The following is a 21548-nucleotide window of genomic DNA, read 5'->3' as shown; positions in this document are numbered from 1 at the left end:
TTTTAAAATAGAACCAGCATCCCCATTTCATCAGTAACTATATTTTATTTAGAAATATACCTTGGGTCAGCAGGAGCAAAGGCTACCAATAAGATTGTTAAATTGATCTTCATGAGAAAATAAGGAGAATTCACTTTGGTGTGAAAACCCAGAAGGATAAAATAGAGGGTGGATAAGGAAGCCAGCAAAATGGACAGAGGGGACTTAGCACATCAGAGGCTGTTTGTGCAGCTATAGTGCAAAGCCCACCAGAGATCCCTGACCTCTATGTGTGACATCATCTCTGAGACTCCCATTTGTTGTCCTGTTGGAACCAGGAAAGGCACTGATTTCCCAACTGGGTCAGCACTGGGTGGGGTCAAGGCAGCCCCATCAGGGATTCAGATGATCTGTTTACTTACTCTGTCCTCAGAAGCAGGATTAGAAACAGGAGTAATAAAAACATAAGCCCCCCATCAAATAAATGTGCTGAGCAATTCAGGAGACCTGTATGTTTCCAATCCTGTCTGGACTTCAGCAGGCTGAGTCCTGTGCCCGCCCCCATCACACTGGAAGGGACAGGTCCTGGAAGAACCTACCTGTAGCTGGCTGGCTGTACTCCTGGTGCTCTGTGCTCTGAGAATTTATACAAATCAGATTAAGGTGTTCCAGCATTGACTCATTATAATGTACTCCAGGGGCCCTGGAAAGTGTTGTGCATACATATTATCAGGGTAAGAGTCGTCCTTGAAGGCAAAGGAAGATGAATAGCAGGCCACAGTGAGGGCCACATGGGCCAGCTGCATCTTGCCACCAGACAATTATCTACCCCACACCAAAGCCGAAACCCTGGGAAATGCTTTCATTAGGAAAGGCTGCATTTCCTCTAGGCTTCTAAAATACCCAGTTTTCTCTTCCCTCTGTCATTAATCAAGCCAAGTAGACTGTTCAGGGAGACCTCAAAGAGGCAACCAGCAGGAACTGACCTCAGACTAGATCCTCAGACAGGCTCTGGTCATCCAGAAAAGTCAGACAGGCAGCCAGCAGAGGGTCCAGCTGGGAGGACAAGCTGATGTCCAGATGACACAGCTTGAGAAATCCATCCTCAGGCCAGGCCTCTCTGCCAAACTGCTGCCAGCCCACCTGTCTAGAGAGAGGGCACCACGGCCAGGCCTAAAGGAAGGAGCAGATGGTGGCAGAGGGCAAAGGGGATGGGGAGCTCTGCTCACAGCTGAATCAAGGGGAGGGAGTAGAAAGTGAGGAGGAGCATTTGTCCATACCATAGAATTTCTAGTTCCAAATGCACAAGTTGCCACCTGCAAGCAGAATGGCAACCAGTTGTACCCAAAGAGATTACCTGTGCAATTGTCTCTAACAAAGGCATCAATGGTCCTGCTTCCCCACTCTAGTTGTTAAAGGTTCCATCTAGGTCTTTAGGATGAAGTAACCTGTGAAAGTGACATGAAGTCCAAGGTACCTCTGGAGGGGGTTGCTCCAGAGGAAAGGATTCTACTTGCAGAGAACAAAAAACTTGTAGCCACAGAAGGATACAAAAAAAGCCTTAAAGAAACAAAGACACATGCAGGAAGTGAAGTTTTGAAATGCTTTAAAAGATTAAGGAGGGGAGGATCCATCTATCCAGCCACTCAATTTTAAATGCACAAGGAAGAGAAATTCCAACCTGAGGGAGCATTTTATCATAAACCACATCAGGCCCAACAACTTAATTCAAGGATCAGGCTCCACAGTTACCAGACAACACAGCTTATATCATTTGCCTATCCTCCTTTGGATACGCATTTGAATATAAATGGGGTGTCAATATGACAATATGTCTGTTACTTCAATTACAGCCTGGAAGTTGCCATGTAGTGCAGTTCTGAAGACCGAGTTTGTTATAGATTCTCCTTGGAGCACCGCTGCCTGTGGAATCTTAGCAAAGTCTCAGGGTTGTTAGGGGCTGGTTATCACTTTTATTATTGGCTGAATCAGACAAGCCCTAAACTAGCTTGTCAAGGAAACAGGAATGGAAACACCCAAATAAGACAGTGCTTGATACGGAAAACTATACAACAGCACTGCACATTGGCAAATTCAATGCTTTTAAAGCCACTAGAAGACACTGATTTAGGTATTTTCTTCCAAGGGACTTCCTCTGTACTAAATAGGAACCAAACTGATTTGCTATAATAGTGCTTGGTTGGCTTTACAGCACAGAAAGCCTTGACCACAGGCCTCATAGAAGAAGATGGAGTTTCTGAGGCCAGATCCCCGGCGAAACCAAGAGATGGATGATCTTATAAAAGGTCCTTTTCTTGATGGTCCTCATGAAAACTTCTAACCCAGAATTATCATCCTAAGAGCAGCTGTCAGAAGTAGAAACTGAAGATGGACTTGAGAGCTCCATTTCCAAAAGGATTTTCATTAATTTCATCAAGACAAAGTTAATAACCCATAACATAAACGTTTTTTCCTTCAGTTGGTTGTTCTAAACATGTTAGAATCTCCTCGATAAATCTCACAGCCAGAGGCTAGTAGAAATTAGTTTGCCTTCTACACCATCATTGAGAAAAAAAGAAAAGGTAATAGCTACTAAGGAAACTTAAAGAGATTAGCTTATAAATGGGATGAATCTACAAGCTGCCCAAATGGTTACTGGCCAGGACAAGTAAATAAATCCACATTTCCCTTTCATCATTGTCCCACACAAGGAAGCAGATGCAACAAAGATATTCTTTTAAAAAGGCATTTTATTTATAAATCTATAAAAAGGCTTCTAGAGATCTTTTAACTTATGTTAAGACCCACATTCTTAACAGATCCACCCCATTTGACCTACTGAAGATCTCTGGTGAGCAGGGTCTTGTATATGAAGAACTCAGTGGGTCTCAAAGACATGCCTTCTCCTCTCCCACAGAAGGCAACTCTAAGTACCTGCATGAGTGATGTGGACAGTAAGTGGTGCATGATGTCTATAATATGGGGCTTTGAACAGATGAGAAATGCTCTCCCAGCTGATGTGATGCTTTTAAAGACCATACCCAGGAAGATAGGTGCACAACATCATAGAAAAAAAATTGAGGCTATGTTCAGCTTTTCCATGGAAACCCTGTGACACACCTGGCCACCTCTTCCATAATGATATCATTAATAGCTCAGTCTCACTCAAAATGCTTTCTATATGTTCTCTTATTAAGTTTTCATTGTGACACTAAGAGGTAGGTAATATTCTAATCTCCAGTTTACAGAGAAGGAAACTGAGATACAGAATGGCAAATAAATAATAATGATTAAATAATTAGTACTAGAGTTGTTGAAACTTGAACCCAAGCAATCTCACTCCTGTTTTATGCTGCTGCTATAATTACTACTACTGCTACTACTGCTGCGGCCTCAACTGCTGCTGCTACAATTACTACAATTACTACTATGCTGCTGCTGCTGCTGCTGCCGCTACTGCTGCTGCTGCTATGACTGCTGCTACTAATAATGCTACTACTACTGCTGTGCTGCTACTACTACTTATGCCACCACTGCTACTACTGAGGCTACCACTTAAAGATCTCTGTGATGTCACTGTTAAATCCTGCCTTCTACATAGTACCTGGGTCTCAGCAGGAACAGAGAGAGGTATGAGGATAGGGTTCTACGGCTGATATTGCATTGACCACACTTGATGATGACTAGCCACACGCCTTTGAGCTGTGCCTTTGTTGATACTTTTATTGTGTGTGGGTGACTTTAGTATGGCCTCAGCTGGATTCCTCATCAGGCTCCCTTTCTATATTATGCTCCAGGTTAGATTCTTTACATCCAGTATGTCTGCTGTGTAGCTAAGTCCACCTGTACCTTTTAATCCATGAAAAACAAGAAATCATAGGCCTCAAGGAGAACTGCTTTTCCCCTCTTTACCCCAAGTTGTGTAGTGCATGTTTGTGCAGTGGGAAGTGGCCCCTCCTTTGCTCAAGTAGAAGAAGTGTAGTATGACTAAGCAAAAACTGGACAAATGGCTGGGTACAGGCCAGGTATGGTAGGGATAAGGCTAGCATGTTTTTGGAGAAGAGTGAAGCCCTTCAAGGAGAGAGAATGTGGCTCCAGAGACTGACAAAGTCCCCTCTCCCTCCTGCCCTGGTGGGGATGTAGGGGTGGGCGCACACTGCCTGAGCCACATCATCCACTGCTCTTCCTCCCTTATGGAAAGTAGGGGTGATAAATACAGAGGCACACTGAGAGGGATGTACTTAGCCCTCAACCCTTCTTCAAAACTCCAGAACAGAGGAAAGCAGAGCAGACCAGCAGCATCCAAAAATATAAAATCTTGCATCAAGCACCTGCCTCTCTTCCTGGCCCTTATGCCCAGAGCTCTCAAGTCCATGCATGGGTCCTAAAGAGGCCTTTGGTCTTCTCTTGGCCAAACCTTTCATCAGCTTAGAAAGACTCAGACCTTCTGAGGGCTCCTTGGAGCAGTGAACACGGAGAGTGGGAACTACTCCAGAGAAAAATCAGTGTCTTCTGTACTTCCTTAAGAACCCATTTCTAGTGTTTACCATCTGCTGGGGCATGTTTCTTCCCACCCCTCACCCCCCACCAAATATAAGATTATAGATTGGATTCTATGCTTTGGCAAATTACACAGTACCTAGCCTACTCCAGAGAATCTAATAATTCCCCTCTCCAAAATGTGTACCTCCTGAGAGGTACCATCAAAATGCCTTGCAATAGGACTGAAACTCAAATGGCAGGAACAGCCTGTCTCTGTCCCACAACCCTGATTTCTACATGCCTGGCTGGGAAAAAAGATGTAACTAGTTTTAAATGTTTAATGGCAAGCATGTCACATGCACAAACTCCTGGGCAATTTTCACAAACCCTATTGGAAGAAATATTACCTGGCTCCCACCAAGTACAAAGGAAAGTTTTCTGTGCATGATATTTTTAATGAAGAAGCAGATACTAGGCTTCCAATGGACATTTTCCACAGTGCTACATTGTTACCCCCAAGAGAAAACCTCCATTCATGATAGGTGCACAGCTCCACATCCTGCTCCTAGGCTGCACCTCCGCTGAGGGACAGGCAGAAGGGCTGACCATAAATACTGTTCTTCTTGACTTAGAAGGAATGGAATGGGTAGGCAGGTGATGGTCCTGCCCTCTTGTCCCTCCCTGCTCAGCTGGGATGCAGCAGCATCCTGGATGACCTCAGTATTCAGCAGATGAGTCAGTCATCTGAGTCCCTAGTTCAGGGATGTCAAACCCATTTTCACCAGGGGCCATACCAGCCTCACAGTTACCTTCAAAGGGCCAAATGTAATTTTAGGACTGTATAAATGTAACTACTCTTTAACTAGGGGCAAGGAGCTCTACATTTGGCCCTTTGAAGGCAACCATGAGGCTGATGTGGCCCCCAGGGAAAATGAGTCTGCCCTAGTTGTTTCACAAGAGCCACATCCATATAACTCTTTCTACAGGGAAGAACCTAAAGAAGGTTCAAAATGATCACTTCCCACTGGAAGGCTCCATCCCTAGTCCTGCCAGATAACCCATCCCAAATGAAAAAGTCATCACAGAAGCGTAAGAGACAGGAAGCTCCTTAGGTCAGCATGTAACTTTTAACAGCAAGACACACACAATGAGCTAAGAGGACCTGTCTGTGGACAATAGCTATGACTGCCGGCTAATGCTGCTCAGAGGCACTACCCTGTGGACTGGTTGCAAGGTCATCAAATAACAGAGTTCTAGTAATTAAAGAATGTGGGCACACCAAGAGCATGGGTATGACTCTGTCCTGGAGGGAGTTTGAGAGGTGAGCACTGACCTGCAGCATCTGGAGGTAGCCCTCCTGGGGGTCGCAGAGCAGGGAGGAGATGCGGTGGTTGTTCCTCATGCATTTCTGGTTGTCCTTGGCAGACGGGAAGATCTGTCGGACCACGGTCATCCTGCCAAGGGCACTGTGGACCAAATCCAGAATCTCCGGGTCACTGATTTCCTGGAAAGATAACCAGACCCATGCTTACCATTGACTCACAAACTTTTTCTGCATAAGGCCCATTAGGAGGCTGACAGCCTGAACAGCTGATGCCAAAGGAACTAATGGTTGGTCCCAGGTCACACATTGTATTAGTTGCTTGTTTACAAATAATACTTGCTAACCCCAAAATGCAAACAGGATTATTCAATGCTTTCCCTGAAGCCAGAAAAAGATGTCTGTGGCTAAACCACCAATGCATTGGCTTCCACAGAATCAAGCTCTTAAGAACCAGTGATGTCAAAAGTCATGGCAGGCATATTAGCTGGAAGTAAAGGCTAAATTTTCTGTTGGGAGTTATCAATCTGACTTAAGCAAGGAAAATTGGTTTCCTCTGACACAATTTCCTCTGACAAAAAATGCAATGAGTTCCCTCTAAGTCTTCAGTAATTAGATTCTTTTTTAAACTTGCATACAAATTTTGAAAATGTATCCACCCATTCATTTGTGGCAGGAAATCTACTCAACATCTCCTCTGTGGTTTGTTCTGTGCTAAGCACTGGGGATATGGCTGTGAATGAGTCAGGTCTAATCCAGGCAGTGAAGCTCAAGGTCATCACAGGATGATATATGCTGGTGATGCAATAAGAAACCCAGAGACAAAGGAAATCCACTGTGTGTCCCATGTTAGAGTATGCACTAAGCTCTTAACACACATTATCTCATTTGGTGCTCACAACAGCCCTAGGAATTCCACAAGGTAGATCCTATTATTATCCTATTTAAAATGAGCACTCTTGAGCATAGAAATAGTAAAGGGAGCCAGCCACAGGGAGCTTTTTCCAGGACAAGGATTCTTTGAGGAATTAGCACTGAAGCTGAACCTGTAGGATGAATTTGTTAAGCAAAGTGCTTACATATAGGGCAGAGAGGGTGTGCAGCAAAGCAGAGCTGAATTGGTGGTGTTGCTGAAGATGGGGGAGCAGCTGCATCCTGTGAGGCAGTAGGATTTCTGAAACATCACAGGCTTCCAGGGCTTAGAAAGGGGCAGGGCTGCGGGCAGAAAAGAGGGGTGGGCAAAGGCAGCCCTCAAGCTGTGTCCTGGGACAGATGTGGGTGGGGGATCAGTAAAGCTGGCTAAAATGCCCACACTAAGGACGATGAGGAGCCCTTGAAAAGTTTTAGGCACATACAAGCCTAAACAATAAGATTTACATTTTTGTAAACCTCTGGCTGCTGCACAGAAGAGGATTCCATAGGCAAAAAAAGTGTTCCATGGCTGAGAGCAGCACAGGAAATACAGTCAGGGAAACTGGCATGAGGTTTCAGCAGTGGGAGTCAGATTGTTCTGTTTTGCTATCTCTAAAAAGTGCCCTAATTGGTGGTTGGCTGCAAGCCAAGATTTTAACTGTGAATAACCATGTTTTAAAATAGCTCTTCAGTCTTCCTCTTGCAGATGATACGTTCTAGCTTTGAGACAATGATGTATTATAATTAGAGCTAATGAGGTTAGATATTAGTGATCATCTGTTTCAAAGTCACTTAAAGAACAAGATGTTTAACGGTAAAATGGTAAACAGTGTATTTTAGGAACTGCCTTAGGAATATGACATGAGTGCAAAGACTGTCCAGTTGAAACCATGTGCTGGATCTGGGAGAAGGTAAGAAATTAAGAGTTGCATCCTTTTAGAATAATCAATAGTTCTCAAATGCAGTAATGCAGTAATTACTGCTGAAATGCAGTAATCTCAAAAGAATTAAAGTGCTATTACATATTGAATCTGAGTATAAACCACTGACCTATATATTTCTGACAAAAGTCTGTTGAAGGGAAGATGATCTTGTTGGGTGGGAACCAACTGACAATCAAAAGCAGGGAAATAGCAAAGTGTTTACATCTCAGAGCCACAAGGTGAGATGGGCCCAGAAACCAGCTGGGTCAAGAACAAGAGCAGATAATGGAGTTGAGCCTGGGCCTGGGTGCTCTGCTCTGGGCTGCCCTGCTCACAGAGGCCGAGCTTAGGCTAGTAAGGTGAGAAAAAAAACCATTGTGATCTAATAGTAAGGATGACTATAAAAAAGAGCAAAGAGAAGAGTAGCTAATTTTACTTGGAAAAGGAAACTAGATTTGGGGAGGGATTTTTATGTAGGAAAAAACATGAGGTCATGAAGAACATAATTTGACTTATGCATAAGGGGTTAATCAGAGCCCAGATACCTTGGAGAGGAAATGGATATGTTGCACACATTTGCTTTTCTCACTTATTTTTGAAGTTCTCTTATTAAATCTTTCCTGCATCCTCAGCTTCCTAGAGGGAAAGTCAGTGTCACTGAGTATTCCCCATTGCACCCCAAGCAGGACCCTGGAAGTCTCCAGGGAGTCTGACTTACAGACACACAGTACCTTTCTAGTTAAGTGTAACTATCACTTTCCCTGACAACCTGCAGCAGCTCCTGGGATGAGAGAGCTGGTGGCAGTTATGACGTAAATCAGAGGACTTGGCCCCTACCCTATGCTGTCTAATCTCCAGACTGTTCCTTTATCATTCTTCCCACCCAGGATTATGGAGACCCTGGCATAGCTCTCCCCAACTATTTCCTTTGCAGTGAGGATCTGCTGGATCTCTGGAGATCTTCCTGTCTCCCATGGCCCAGTTCTCATCCACTCACTCTGGGTCAAAGCACATACTCTGTCCATCAATGCACTGCTACCTGCCTGCTAGTAATTCTGGGCCTATTCTTAGTATACAGTACAGAGATAGCTACAATCAGAATCTAAGAAACCACAGAAGCAACTCCCTAGATTCCTTTGAGACAATGAAAAGGGTCACCTCTTTTCCTAGAGATGTGCCATTATCTTTGGAGAATTCCAAACCCACGTCACCAGTCAGTTTCAGCAGCTCCATGCCAGGCCCTTTCCAATCCTATTGGTCTCACTGGGTCTCTTTACTACTGTAGGGGTACAGGCAGGGATCTGCTCACTCCAGCTGGGCAGTGACTCTGTGCTGCATACCAAAGCTGCCTCTGGGCCACCCTGAGGGGGCCCAGTGCCTGGGTTCCTAAGGGCACATGGGACACTCCAAGCCACCAATTTACACAACTCACTTGAGAAATGAACTTGCCCTTCTCGTTGAACATTCCTTCCAGATACTGTTGTTGATGAGCAGAAGAAGCAAGACAGAACATACTGTGTGACCTCCCCTGAAGTCAGCAAGGAAGTACTGGAGACAACAGTAACAGTCATACTCGGCCACTCACTGGAGTGCATAGGCACAAAATAATCTTGCTTATTTTATTACTTTTTAAGTTTATATTGTCAAACATATTTAACTTGCAAATATTACATACATTAAGATATGGGTAATAAAATGATTTCAGTGTGCCTTCCATCAACCTAAGAAATAAAATATAAATTGCATCTTGGTCAGATGCCTCCTCCCTAAACACTGAACCTTCCTGCTCACAAAGAGCCTGCCTTTGTCATGTTATGACTACATATGTAACCCAAATAATGTGCAACTTGTACATTTTGCTTAGCTTTGTGTGAGCTGACCAGTCTGTATGCAGGCCTCCTGTAGTTGTTTTAACTCAGTGGCTCTGTTGTACATCAGGGTCACCTGGGACATGGTAAAACTGCAGAGATCCAGCTCTCCATTAGCCCTCCAGATAATTCCAGCACTCACCAACATTTAAAACCCACTAGTCTAACTTTCATTTTCTGCTATTTATTCATGGTGATGGGTGCCACTCTAGTGTAGTCATTTTCACAGCTACATACAATTGCATTGTGTGACTCTGCCACCATTTATTTACTCTATCATGGATTACCATTTGAATGTTTTTGTTTGACTGCTATCATGAACAAAGCTTCAATGTACGTATTCCAGGTGTATGCATCTTGGTGCACTTGTAGAAGAATTTCTCTAGGGTACCTACCTAGAACAGAGTTCCTTGACAGGAGAGTATGAACATGTTCAAATTTCCTAGATAATACAAAATTTCCAAAGTGATTGTACCAATTTATAATCACATACAGTAAAGAGAGTTCCGGCTGCTCTGTATCCTTGCCTGCATGCGACAGTGTACAATGTCCTAATATATGCCAATCTGGTGAGTATAAATGGGCACATAATTGGATTTTAATTTCCACTTCCATAATTCTTAAAAGGGTTAAGTATCTTTCATACATTTTGAATCATTTGTGCTTCCTTTCCTGTTTTTGTATTTTTGTCCAATTTCTATCAGGTAGGGTCTCTGGCATATTTGATGGGCTTTTAAAAATTCTGGATAATAAGTGTGTCACATGCTACCAATATCTTCTCCAATTTCTAGAATGTTTTGTAGAACTAGCCCATAAACTCATCTAACCTGGCATTTTCTTTGTAGAATCATTCTTATTACTAATTAAATTTCTTTATTTTATAGGTATTTGCTTACTTTTCCTCCTTTGTCCTAAATCACTTTTTTCTAAAAATTCCATCATGTTGTCCAAATTTTCCTATGTGATTGGCACAACTAGTTCATGTAGTGGTTTGAATCAAGCCATTGGCAACTGTAGCACAATGTTCCTTCTGCTCTGGCAGCAGAAGCCACAGAGAAAATTTTGCCATGACAGATTTTATGCCAAGATCTTGCATCAAAATCTCAGGCACAGTAGTTTCTGGAGTCCCCAGACCAGCTTCTAGTGACTGTCAGTCACTGATCTTTGTTGACTGCAACTTGTACACATTCAACATTCTTAGGTGTTCTGCTTGTTGCAGGCCTTCCAGAACATGGATCACCTTCAACAGATTCTCGACCATCTTTGAAATGTTCATGCCACACTTTTATTTGTGCTGCACTGGTTGCATCATCCCCAACAGCCTTCTGATCATCCAGATAGTTTCTGCAGAGAAATGTGCAAGCTTAATGCAAAATTTGGTGCAGATTGGTTGCTCTACTGACTCAAGTCATTTTGAAAGTGATGGCCACACAGTACACACACTCACACAATGGCATCTACAGCCCCCACTGATTAGTACAGTGAAGTCATCGTTGTTCATGCATGTGCATTCCAGTCCACTGTCCTTGGCTTCCAGGTTACATCAGTGTCACACAAACTGTTCTTATTATGATAACAATGGCTAGACTTTTATTGGACAGACCTTAACAAAGTGTTAAGTTAATCACTATTTTTACTCTTCTTCTTCAGTGTTTATCTCTAATCACCATCTTCCCAACTAATGTGATAACAATGTCCATTATTTTAATTCTATCTTTCTTTATGGCCTCATAATATAATTTCATTACTTTGAACAGTTGATATTCGTCTATTGAACCAGTATGTATCAACGTATTTGTTAGACATTCTTTTCTGGACATCAAACTTTATATCTGTGATCATTTCTTTCTCCTGAAATACTTCATTTATAATTTCCCTTCATGTGAGTTTGTTGAAGACAAACTTAGTTTTTATTTGCTATTTTATTTATTCTTTATTTAAAATGAAGAAAATTTCTTTATTTTAACTTCACTCTTGAAAAATAAAATCCTAAGTTGACTGCTATTTTCTCTTAGCACACTGAAAACAATATGATGTGGTCCTCTGTCTTCCATTTTTTGTCCAATGTATTAGTTTCCTACAACTGCAATAAAAAATTATCACAAAAAGTGAGGCACTCCTTCCAGAGGTTCCAGGGGAGAATCTGTTCCTTGCCTCTTAGAGCTTCACTTACAGTGACTGCTGGCATTTCTTGGGTTGCAGCCACATCATTCTAATCTCTTCCTCTGTGCCCACATGACATTCTCTTCCATACATAGATCTCCCTTTGCCTCCCTTCTATAAGGACATTTAGGGTTACATTTAGGCCTAAAGGCCCACCAGGATAATCCAAGATAATTTCCCCACCTCAAGATCATCAACTTAATCAATTCTGCAAAATATCTCCAGCTATATAAGGTAACACACAATATCCAAGGATTAGGCCCTGGATATCTTTGGTGGTCATTATTCAGCCCACTACTTCAAGGTATTAGGGATCAGTCTAGCTGCCACTCCTTTGAAGATGACCTGTGTTTTCTCTCTGAATAGTCCTTAGATTGTTTTGTCTTTGGTGTTCTGCAGTGTCACACTATGAGGTGTCTAGGTGTGAATTTTTAGATTTTTATTCTGCTCCTCACCCTTGGGCTTTCCACATCTGCCCCTGACCCTTGGGCTTTCCACATCTGCCATTTGTTTTCTTGTAATAATTCTAGAGAATTCTAAACTATATTATCATTTAATATGATTTCTTCCCCCATTATCTCCTATTTCCTTCTAGAACTCCAATCAAAGTATGTCAGATATTATCATTCTTCCATGTATTGACCTTCCTTTCATGTTTTCCATCTGTTTGTTTCTTTGGGCTGCATTCTAAATAACCTCTTCATGTTTTTTCACGTAATTAATTCTCTCTATATGTGTGTCCACTTTGATGCTTATTTTTAACTTCAATTATTAGGTTTTTAATTTCCTGAAGCTGTTTCTTTCTTAATAAAATGTATTTTGTTCCTTGATCATATTTTCAAGCATTTTTTTAATGTTTTAAACATATTTAAGCCTATTTATTTAATATTCTATGCCATTTAACTGTAGTAAATAAAGTCACTTCAAGTTTCTTTAAACTGTCCTTTTCTTTTTCTGGCTCTCACTCATGATGGCTCTTTTATTTCCTTCCATCCTTCCTTCCTTCCTCCTTTCTTTCTCCCTCCCCTTCTCCCTTCCCTCCCCCTTTTCGCTCTTTTTTTCCTTATGTATACAATATTATTTTTCTTAGAATTTTCTTATATGTTCTGTGAAGTCTGACTGTAATCTGCATTACTTCACAGAATATTATGAGCACTGACAATCTGTAACCATACAATTTAATACTCTGTATTCCTTTGAGCTTCGATAGGCAGCACAGGTGTGACGTGGCCCACAATCCTGCATGCATGAGAGTTGCCAAATTTCAAGAAAATTTCTTCCCTCCATGCAGCTCCAAAGTCAAGATAGAAAATTTTCCTTGTTATTCCCTCTATATGGTAAGTTCATTTCTAGTTAACCCTTACAATGAGTTCTAAGTTTCTAACTTTATGGGTAAATTTTCATTAGGCTCCACATTTGATTGGTTCTTACCAATCAAATCTCATGTGTTCTATGATCTCATGTGTTCTATGTCCCACATAGCCAGAAGAATAAAAGCTTAACATCTCTACAGTTTGGCCAATAGATTCAAGGCAAAAAACTAAATTCGAAGCTCACATATTTCCTAGAGTTTTCATTTTCACTCTAATTGGCCTCTGAGAACATTACTCTTGACTGCTCAGTGATCTGTTTAAAAATATAATATCCAGCTTTTTTTAGGTCTTTTCCTTTTGAGAGTATCACTCAGGCTAATTATTCTTCCATAAAAATACTACTACAGAATCTTACATATAGAATTTTTATTCTTTAGCATGTAATCTTCCCCTTTTTCTGGAATATACACCTATCTCCCAAACTCCATATATGTCTTGGCTGTGAGACTAGTTAAACCTCAGTTATTATGCTAAAATTTGTATTTGCTTCATTTAAGTGTCTTCTCCTAAGTTTATTATCATTAATATCAGCAGGAGGACCCTTTCTGATGGGCCCAAGAAAAGAATATATAACCTTGTCCATTTGATCAGATTCCAATTATATTCTTGAATCATCTCGCTATTGTGGGTACAAAAATGTAAATATTCTTCAGCTTCCACCACTTTTTGCTGTCCATCCTGAATTTCTTTGTTAGCTTACCTTCCTATAATCTAATAGGTTCTACCCATAAATCTCTCATCGGACTTCTGGCAAGATGGAGGAATAGGTGGAGGCACCGTACCTCCTCACACAACCAAGAACAGAACAACAATAATTTACAACAATGATTTGCAGTCATAATATCAGAACTGTCAGAGGATTTATCTAAATGGAAGTCGGACAGCCAAGAAGTTGAAGTAGACCCGTACATCCAGACTGGTAGGGGACGACTAGCCGAGCGGGCGCGGGGCTGGCGCGGGTCGCAGGTGCGTGTAGGTCGGAGGAAATTTGGCGCAAAATCAGCGCGACAGCAATCCGGGGTGTGGGAGCGCAGTGGTGATCCCTGAGTATGCAAGCAGCGGCTGGGGGAATCAGTGGGGCAGCGATTGTGGACCAGGACAGAGCTCACGGCCCAGAAGCCCAGGAAAGTGTCTGGCTCCAGGAGAACGGAACGGTTGCCATTGATCCCTCCTGTCCCCGCTCCCGCCCCTGCCCCCACATATAACGTCACAATCTAGCGACTGGGGTGCCCAGCCCCGGTGAACACCTAAGGCTCCGCCCCCTACCATAACAAGAGCGACCAGACCGGAGAATAAATAAATAAATAAATAAAATAATAGGAGAGACAGGGAAAGACAGAAGATATGTTTCCAGCAGAACAGATCAGTCCCCCAGGACTCATCCTTTTGAGTGACCAAGAAATAGCCAATCTATCAGATGCACAGTTCAAAACACTGGTGATCAGGAAGCTCATGGAACTGGTTGATTTTGGATGCAAATTACATGAAAAAATGCAGATTACCATAAAAGGGATGCAGGAAGATATACGGAGGAGAGCCAATAGTGAAAGGAAGGAATCTGAGTCTCAAAACAACACAGTGGACCAGAAGGAAGATAGAATCAACCAAGCAGGAAAGCATGATGAAATAAGAATTCAAAAAATCGAAGAAAAGCTTAAGACCATCGAGGACACCTTTAAACGTTCCAACATCCGAATTATAGGGGTACCAGAAGGGGAAGATCAACAAGTGGAAAAGTTATTTGAACAAATAATAAAGGAGAACTTCCCCAAACTGGCAAAGGGAACAGTCTTCCAAGAAATCCAAGGAGCGCAGAGAGCCCCAAAGAAGTTGGACCCAAAAAGAAACACACCAAGGCACATCATAATTACTTTAGCCAAGGTAAAAATGAAGGAGAGAATCCTAGAAGCAGCAAGAGATAAGGGGACAGTCACCTACAAAGGAGTTCCCATCAGACTGTCAGCTGACTTTTCAAAAGAGACCTTACAGGCAAGAAGGGACTGGAAAGAAATATTCCAAGTCATGAAAGACAAGGACCTACATCCCAGATTGCTCTATCCAGCAAAGCTCTCATTTAGAATGGAAGAGAAGATAAAGTGCTTTTCAGATAAGGTCAAATTAAAGGAGTTGATCATCACCAAGCCCTTACTTTATGAAATGCTAAAGGGACTTATCTAAGAAAAGAAGATAAAGAAAAGACATGTATAGTAAAAGGACAGCAAACCCACAATTATTAACAACCACACCTAAAGCAAAACCAAAAGAAACTAAGCAAACAACTAGAATAGGAACAGAACCACAGAAATAGAGGGCACATGGGGGGCTAGCAGTAGGGGTGGGAGGAGGAGAGAGGGGGAAAAGGTATAGAGAATAAGTAGCATAGAATGTAGGTTGAAAATAGATAGGGGGAGGGCAAGAATAGTACGGGAAAAGTAGAAGCTAAAGAACTCATAAGTATGACAACATGGACATGGACTAAAGCGGGGAACGTGGGTGGGAGAGGGTGTACAGGGTGGAGGGGAGTGAAGGGGGAAATGGGACAACTGTAATAGCATAATCAATAAAATATATTAAAAAAATCTCTCATCAATACTGTTCACTTAAGAGATCATCTCTGAGAGATGATGGAGACTTAGATTATTATGGTTTCAAATGGATCATCTTTGTAAAGAAAAATATAGGATCTACAGTATATACCGATTGGTGGAATTGGAATAGAATGATAACAAAATACTGCTGAATCTAGCTCTTTTTTCAGTGGATGGAGTACCTACAGACTAATAACAAAAATATTATAACAACTAAAACAAGTAGAGAACAGGATAGAGCTTCCAATTAACCTTGCATCCTTCTTGCCAGTCATCAGGGGGAAAAAGATTCTTTTCTACTGTGTAACACACTTAAAGAGAGATTTCCTATGAAAACAATAAAATGTAAGATGTGTTTCATGCACTGAATAATAAAAATACTCACTGCCTCTAAATTTGTACTAAGAATGCACATTGAAGCTTAGACAATCTTCATTTTTAGTCAAATAAATTATTAGGAAACTCTACAGACCTCTACTTCACTTACAAAGAGTTGAGACTAAAGAAAAGTCAGACAAATTCTAAAGGAAAGCCAATCCTCACATCCTCCCTGAAGGCATGTACTTAATTCAGTGATTAAAAGCAAAACTTTCTTAGAGAGCACAGCAAGAACAGAATAAGACCTGACTGCCTCTACTCAGAGGCAACCTGTGTCTTCATCCAAGGCCTCTGGCTGGCTTCAGGGAACCCACCATTCCAAAAAGTGTAAAGTCTCCAAGTACTCATTTTCCTGTTGAGAATCTGAGAATGTGAAGATCAGCTGTATTAGATCTTTAAGAAAGACTTTGACTCAAAAAAGGTGATGAAAAACTGATATGGAAGTTAGAAATGATCTTTAAAGTCCTATTTGTTGCTAACTATGTAAAAAAAAATTTTAAATGATGACAACATCAACAGGATTAATTTGGAAACACAGGAGTTTCAGTGTTTGTCAAACTCAGCTGCTTCTTCCTCACCTACACTCAGGTCTCTGATATAACAACAACAAAAACATAATTGAAGAAGCAATGGAAAAAAAAAAGCAATGGTATTTATATGATAAACTACTAAGCAGCTATAAAAATTTCTGAACAAACCTACAATATTATATTGCTTTAAAAATATAGATAAAAGAAGTAAGGAAAACAGAAGAGAAACAAAGAAAAGGAAGAGCAAGTTACAGAATTATACACCTAGTAAGCTACATTTATAGTACAGATTTATGTAATAGCATAATACAAATTTAAACATAAGGAACACACAACAATTTCAGGCAGTCAGTGCCAGTGGGGAAATAAAGAGAGTAACAAGCAAATTTGCTTCCAACCTGACAGTCTTTGCCCTCCTCTTCTACACTGGAATAACCCTAGTGTGAAATGGTGCCCTTCCCTGTACCACATGGCATTCAAGGTGATGGGAGGTGACTCCAATACCCCAAAGCAGAGATACATTGCTTGGTCTGAGCCAAAGTGAGTGGTCCTACTAATTTAGGCAGTTTTAGAGAAGGATATATGACTTCATTTATGGTTTTAATGTGTGAGGGGATTCTGAGAAAGTTTGCTTAATCCTAAGAAGAAGACCAAGAAAACCTAGGCCTTTTTTGCCTGAGGAGGTTTGAATCATGGGGAGATTCCACCTGAGAGCATGCCCAGCACAACTCAGACAGAACAGGGTCCTGAGAATACTATTCAGCCTCTGAATCACTCCGCCCTGTAACCTCGTGACCTGTCTCTGAGCCGTTTCTACTAAACCTTCAGACCATTTAAGGAAATTGGACTCAGGTTTTTCTGTAGCTTATAGTAAAAAAACAAGCTGACTGATAAAGAATTTAATGTGACTGGTGAGTAGACATAGAACAGGCTTCAATTATACCTGAAATAGTCCATATTTTAAAAATTGAGATCTCAGTGTTAACAATTGAATGGTGAATACGTAGGTGTTTGTTATAACACGTTCTGCATCTTTTAACCTTCTAAGAATATTGTAAAATTGAAAACATGGAAAGAGTCACTGCAGAAGTCTTGATCCAAGTCTATTTGAGTAACAAAGTAGATAATTTTTTATAATGAGAAAAAATCTTCAAAATAGCACTTAAAATGGAAAGAATCTCCTTTTTCTAACTATATATTTTGACAAAAACAGATATAAAACTCATGCACAAATAAGTATTTGTATGATCTTTAAGGGAAGGGAGATGGGTGAAGGTGGAAGAGGGTATAGAGGGAATAAATTTTGATGGGAAAAATTGATATAAATTAAATTTTTAAAAAATCAGTAAAATTTCTGAACCTTCTAATATGAGGGGAAAATATTTTTAAACATTTATATAGAACTCTAAACTTATATAGGGCTGTAAGTTATTTCCTTTTATTCCTTAGAAACACCTAGGTCTATCAAACACCTATGTGTTATCAGCGTTATTCCAACTCTAAAGAAATAATAAAGTTTATTATTTCCCCCCTAAAAAGCATGGTGTCAGTAATCTAAAGTTAATGATAGTACATAAACTTCATAGACAAAGCTGGCTTGAGAGAAGTTGAAAACTACAAAGAGGATTCGATAGAGTTGTGATGAAAGAATTACTCCCACTAATTCTCGAAAGGTTTTTTAGACTGTCTGCTGTGTTCACTATGGAGTGCTTAAGGCAAGGCAAACTAAGGACATCCAGGTGAGGAAGAGAGAGTGGAAAGAAGCTGCCAAAGCTTAGTACTGGTTACACACCCCAGACAAAGGATGACAGCAGGAGATCACCTTCTGAGTGGTGTTTCTGACCAGGCACATGATCTGTCTCATTAGTCATCCCCTAAAAGCTCACAGAGTGTGTATGAAGTCTTCCTATTTTGCCTGTAGAAAATAGCCAGAGAGGATTCCACCACTCTTAACAGTATGGTCCATGAACCAACATCAGCATGATGTGCAAACTTGTTGGAAATGCAGAATATCTGCCCCTACCCCCAGATGAATCTAGTCAGCAGCTACCTTATGACAAGATCTCTGAGTTATTCATAGGCATGTTAATATTTGTTAAAATTTATTTTTAATTATAGTTGACATAAAATATATTAGTTCCAGGTATATAACACACTGATTCAACATGTATATACCTTACAAAGTGATTACTACAATAAGTCTAGTAACTATCTGTTAACATTTTCGAAGCACTGGTCTATTACATAATGAAGTGAAAAGAGGATGATCTGGAATCAGATGGGTTTGAGTTCCAATCCTGGCTTCTCCTCTCTTCTGGTTGTGTAATGAGGCACTTAATTCCTTTGATTGTCATCTATGAATAGAATAATAGTTCTTCCCAGGGTTTTGACTTTGATTTAGTGACTTTGATTGAATGAGATTCAACATGTTTAGCACACAGCCTTGCAGCTAGTATTCTTTATCCTTACAACTTGAAACCTAAAACTTTTTCTACAATTATTGAAAGCCTCAAAAGACCTTCCTTAGCTTGGCCTCCAGGCAAGCCAGAGTAGCCCTTTTCCTGACCCTCTTCTCACTCCATTGCTCCTGCAGCCTCTTCCAAACCCCTTTTGCGGAGCATACATCAATCTCCATTTAGCTCTTTCCTGCTCCTCATCTCTGAGAGATCCCAAGATACACTGGACTCTCTGCCAAGGTATCAAACCAGTATTCAACTATCTTACCATTAAGTAAAATGGCCTCTGATTGAAAACTTACATAGACTATTTTATTTTTATAAATTATACTAATATTTTCTGTTTACAACAAAGCTAGCGCCCTGCCTGTTCCTTTTACCCTGGGCTTCCCAGGGTATAGGTGACAGAACTCTCCTCCCATCACACCTCCTTATCACAGCCCATTTCCATGACCAGGCTGTCAGAACAGCCAGCAATAAGCAGCTGACCTTGGTCCCTAAAGATCTGCACCTGGCTATGGTCACAGGCAGGCCAGATGTACCCTCAGGCTCTCTGTGCAGTGCTGGGAAATCCTCCCTACACCTACTGGTTTATCAGGAGAATCTGCTATCTTTGTCCAGAAAAAGCCCAAAGAAAGATTCTAGTGCTTTGCATTTTTAGTGGTTCCTTTATTGTATTTCACTGATTTTGTATTTCATTACATTTTATTTGATTTTATTCTTTTATTTGACCATGAGCACAAGGTGGAGATCTGCCTTCCAATGAGCCAGAGGACCCAAAGATGTTCCCAGAATTTACTAGAGAAGGTCACTAAATCTCCTCTGGCTGGCTGGTTATTTATGGATGATGGACAGGCTCGAGTGGGTCGTGTGGAGACCTAACTACTTTTCTTCTCAGCTCTCTTCTCTGTTTTTTTTTAAATTTAGGAATTCTTTTTATTTTCTAATTTTTATTCAATTTGCTTAAACTGAAAAAAGTTCACTCATTTCTCCACCCTCCCATCACCCCCCAACTTAACCCCTGCCTCTTATACTCCTGGAACCACCAATCTGAATCTATTCTCTGTATCTATGAGTTTCATTTTATGTTGTTTTTATTTTTGTTTTAGATTTCACACTTAAGAGAGATATATGGTATTTGTCTTTCTTTATCTAACTTATTTCACTCAGCTTAATGCCTTTGAGTTCCATCCATGCTGTCACGAATGGCTGAAAAATTTCTTTATCCATTCCTCTACTGATGGGCACTTAGGTTGTTTCCATATCTTGCCTATTATGAATAATACTTTAATGAGCATGGGTGTACACATATCTTTTTAAATTAATGTTTTCATTGCCTTGGGGTAAATACCCACAAGATGCTAGGTCATGTGGCAGCTCTATTTTTCATTTTTTTGAGGAACTTCCATTCTGCTTTCCATTATGTTGCACCTATTTACAATCTGACCAAGAGTGAACAAGGTTTCCATTTTCTCCACACCCTAACACTTTATTTCTTGTCTTTTTGATAATAGCCATCTTAATAGGTATAAGATGATGTCTCATTGTGGTTTTTAAGTATATTTTATTGATTATGCTATTACGATTTTCCCCATTTTTTTCTCCTCTTTATCCCCTCTCCACTGTGCACACCCCTCACCCTCCAGCATCCACCCCCTTCTTTAGTTCAGGTCCATGGGTTGTACAAATAAGTTCTTTGGCTTCTCTGTTTCCTATACCATTCTTAAACTCTCCCTGTATATTTTATATTCTTGGGTTCTTTGTCATAAATTAATAGATCATGTATGTATGGGTTTGTTATGGGGCTCTCTATTCTGTTCCACTGGTCTATGTTTCTGATTTTAGGCCCAAAGCATTCTGTTTTAATTATTATAGCTTTGTAATATAATTTGAAATCAGGGAACTGATGCTTCCATCTTTGTCCTTCTTTCCCAAGATTGTTTTGACTATTTTCTTTTTTTTCTTTCTTTTACTTTTACTTTCTCCATGCCTGTTTCCACTATCTCCTTTTTTCTCTCACTCTTCCTCCTTCTCCCTCTTTTTCCTCCATTCCCCCTTTGCCTTCCTGCTTACACCAACCTTGCAAGCTCTGCATTGTCACAAGCCATGACCATCCCCTCTACCTCTGTCCATGCAATTTCCTTTCATTCTAATGAACTCAGAACATCTAAAGCAGGTCAAATCAATTCCCAGAAGTGGGTCAGTGATTACTAACTTTACACTTGTTTTCTCAGATGTGATATTCCTGAAATATGCTCTAAATTGGACCTGAAATACATACTACTGCAGGGCTAGGCCTGGATATTAAAGGCACTACAATAACTATAGGGATGAGCTAAAAATAGCTTTGCCTGACATTTGTAGGGCAAGGCAAATCTAGAGTCTTCATAGTTTAACAACTCAGGGCAGAGTTTGAGTAGGAGTCCCACAGGTAACAGCACTCTCAGTCACAAGCAGTGAAACGGCCCCTCATGCAATCCCAAGCCCCCAGCAGAAAAGCATGAAATTCACCTGGAAAAGAGCTGCATAAGGAAACTCCATTTACTCAGATCCGAAGTCCTCTGGTCCTTTATTA

The 21548-nt window shown here is 40.8% G+C and overlaps 1 protein-coding gene across 1 annotated transcript in view; it reads right to left on the bottom strand.

Annotated features, from left to right (window-relative positions):
- GRID1 (glutamate ionotropic receptor delta type subunit 1) overlaps window positions 1-21548 on the bottom strand; it is a 731665-nt gene that overhangs the window by 241184 nt on the left and 468933 nt on the right. The window contains exon 6 of the mRNA XM_028514000.2: window positions 5795-5965. Coding sequence (XP_028369801.1) covers window positions 5795-5965 — 171 coding nt within the window. The remainder of the gene's footprint in view (window positions 1-5794; window positions 5966-21548) is intronic.

The sequence above is a fragment of the Phyllostomus discolor genome, chromosome 5, assembly GCF_004126475.2.
Source record: "Phyllostomus discolor isolate MPI-MPIP mPhyDis1 chromosome 5, mPhyDis1.pri.v3, whole genome shotgun sequence".
Lineage (NCBI taxonomy): Eukaryota > Metazoa > Chordata > Mammalia > Chiroptera > Phyllostomidae > Phyllostomus > Phyllostomus discolor.
The sequence above is the reverse complement of the archived record's forward strand: the minus strand, read 5'-3'. Positions and strand labels throughout refer to the sequence as shown.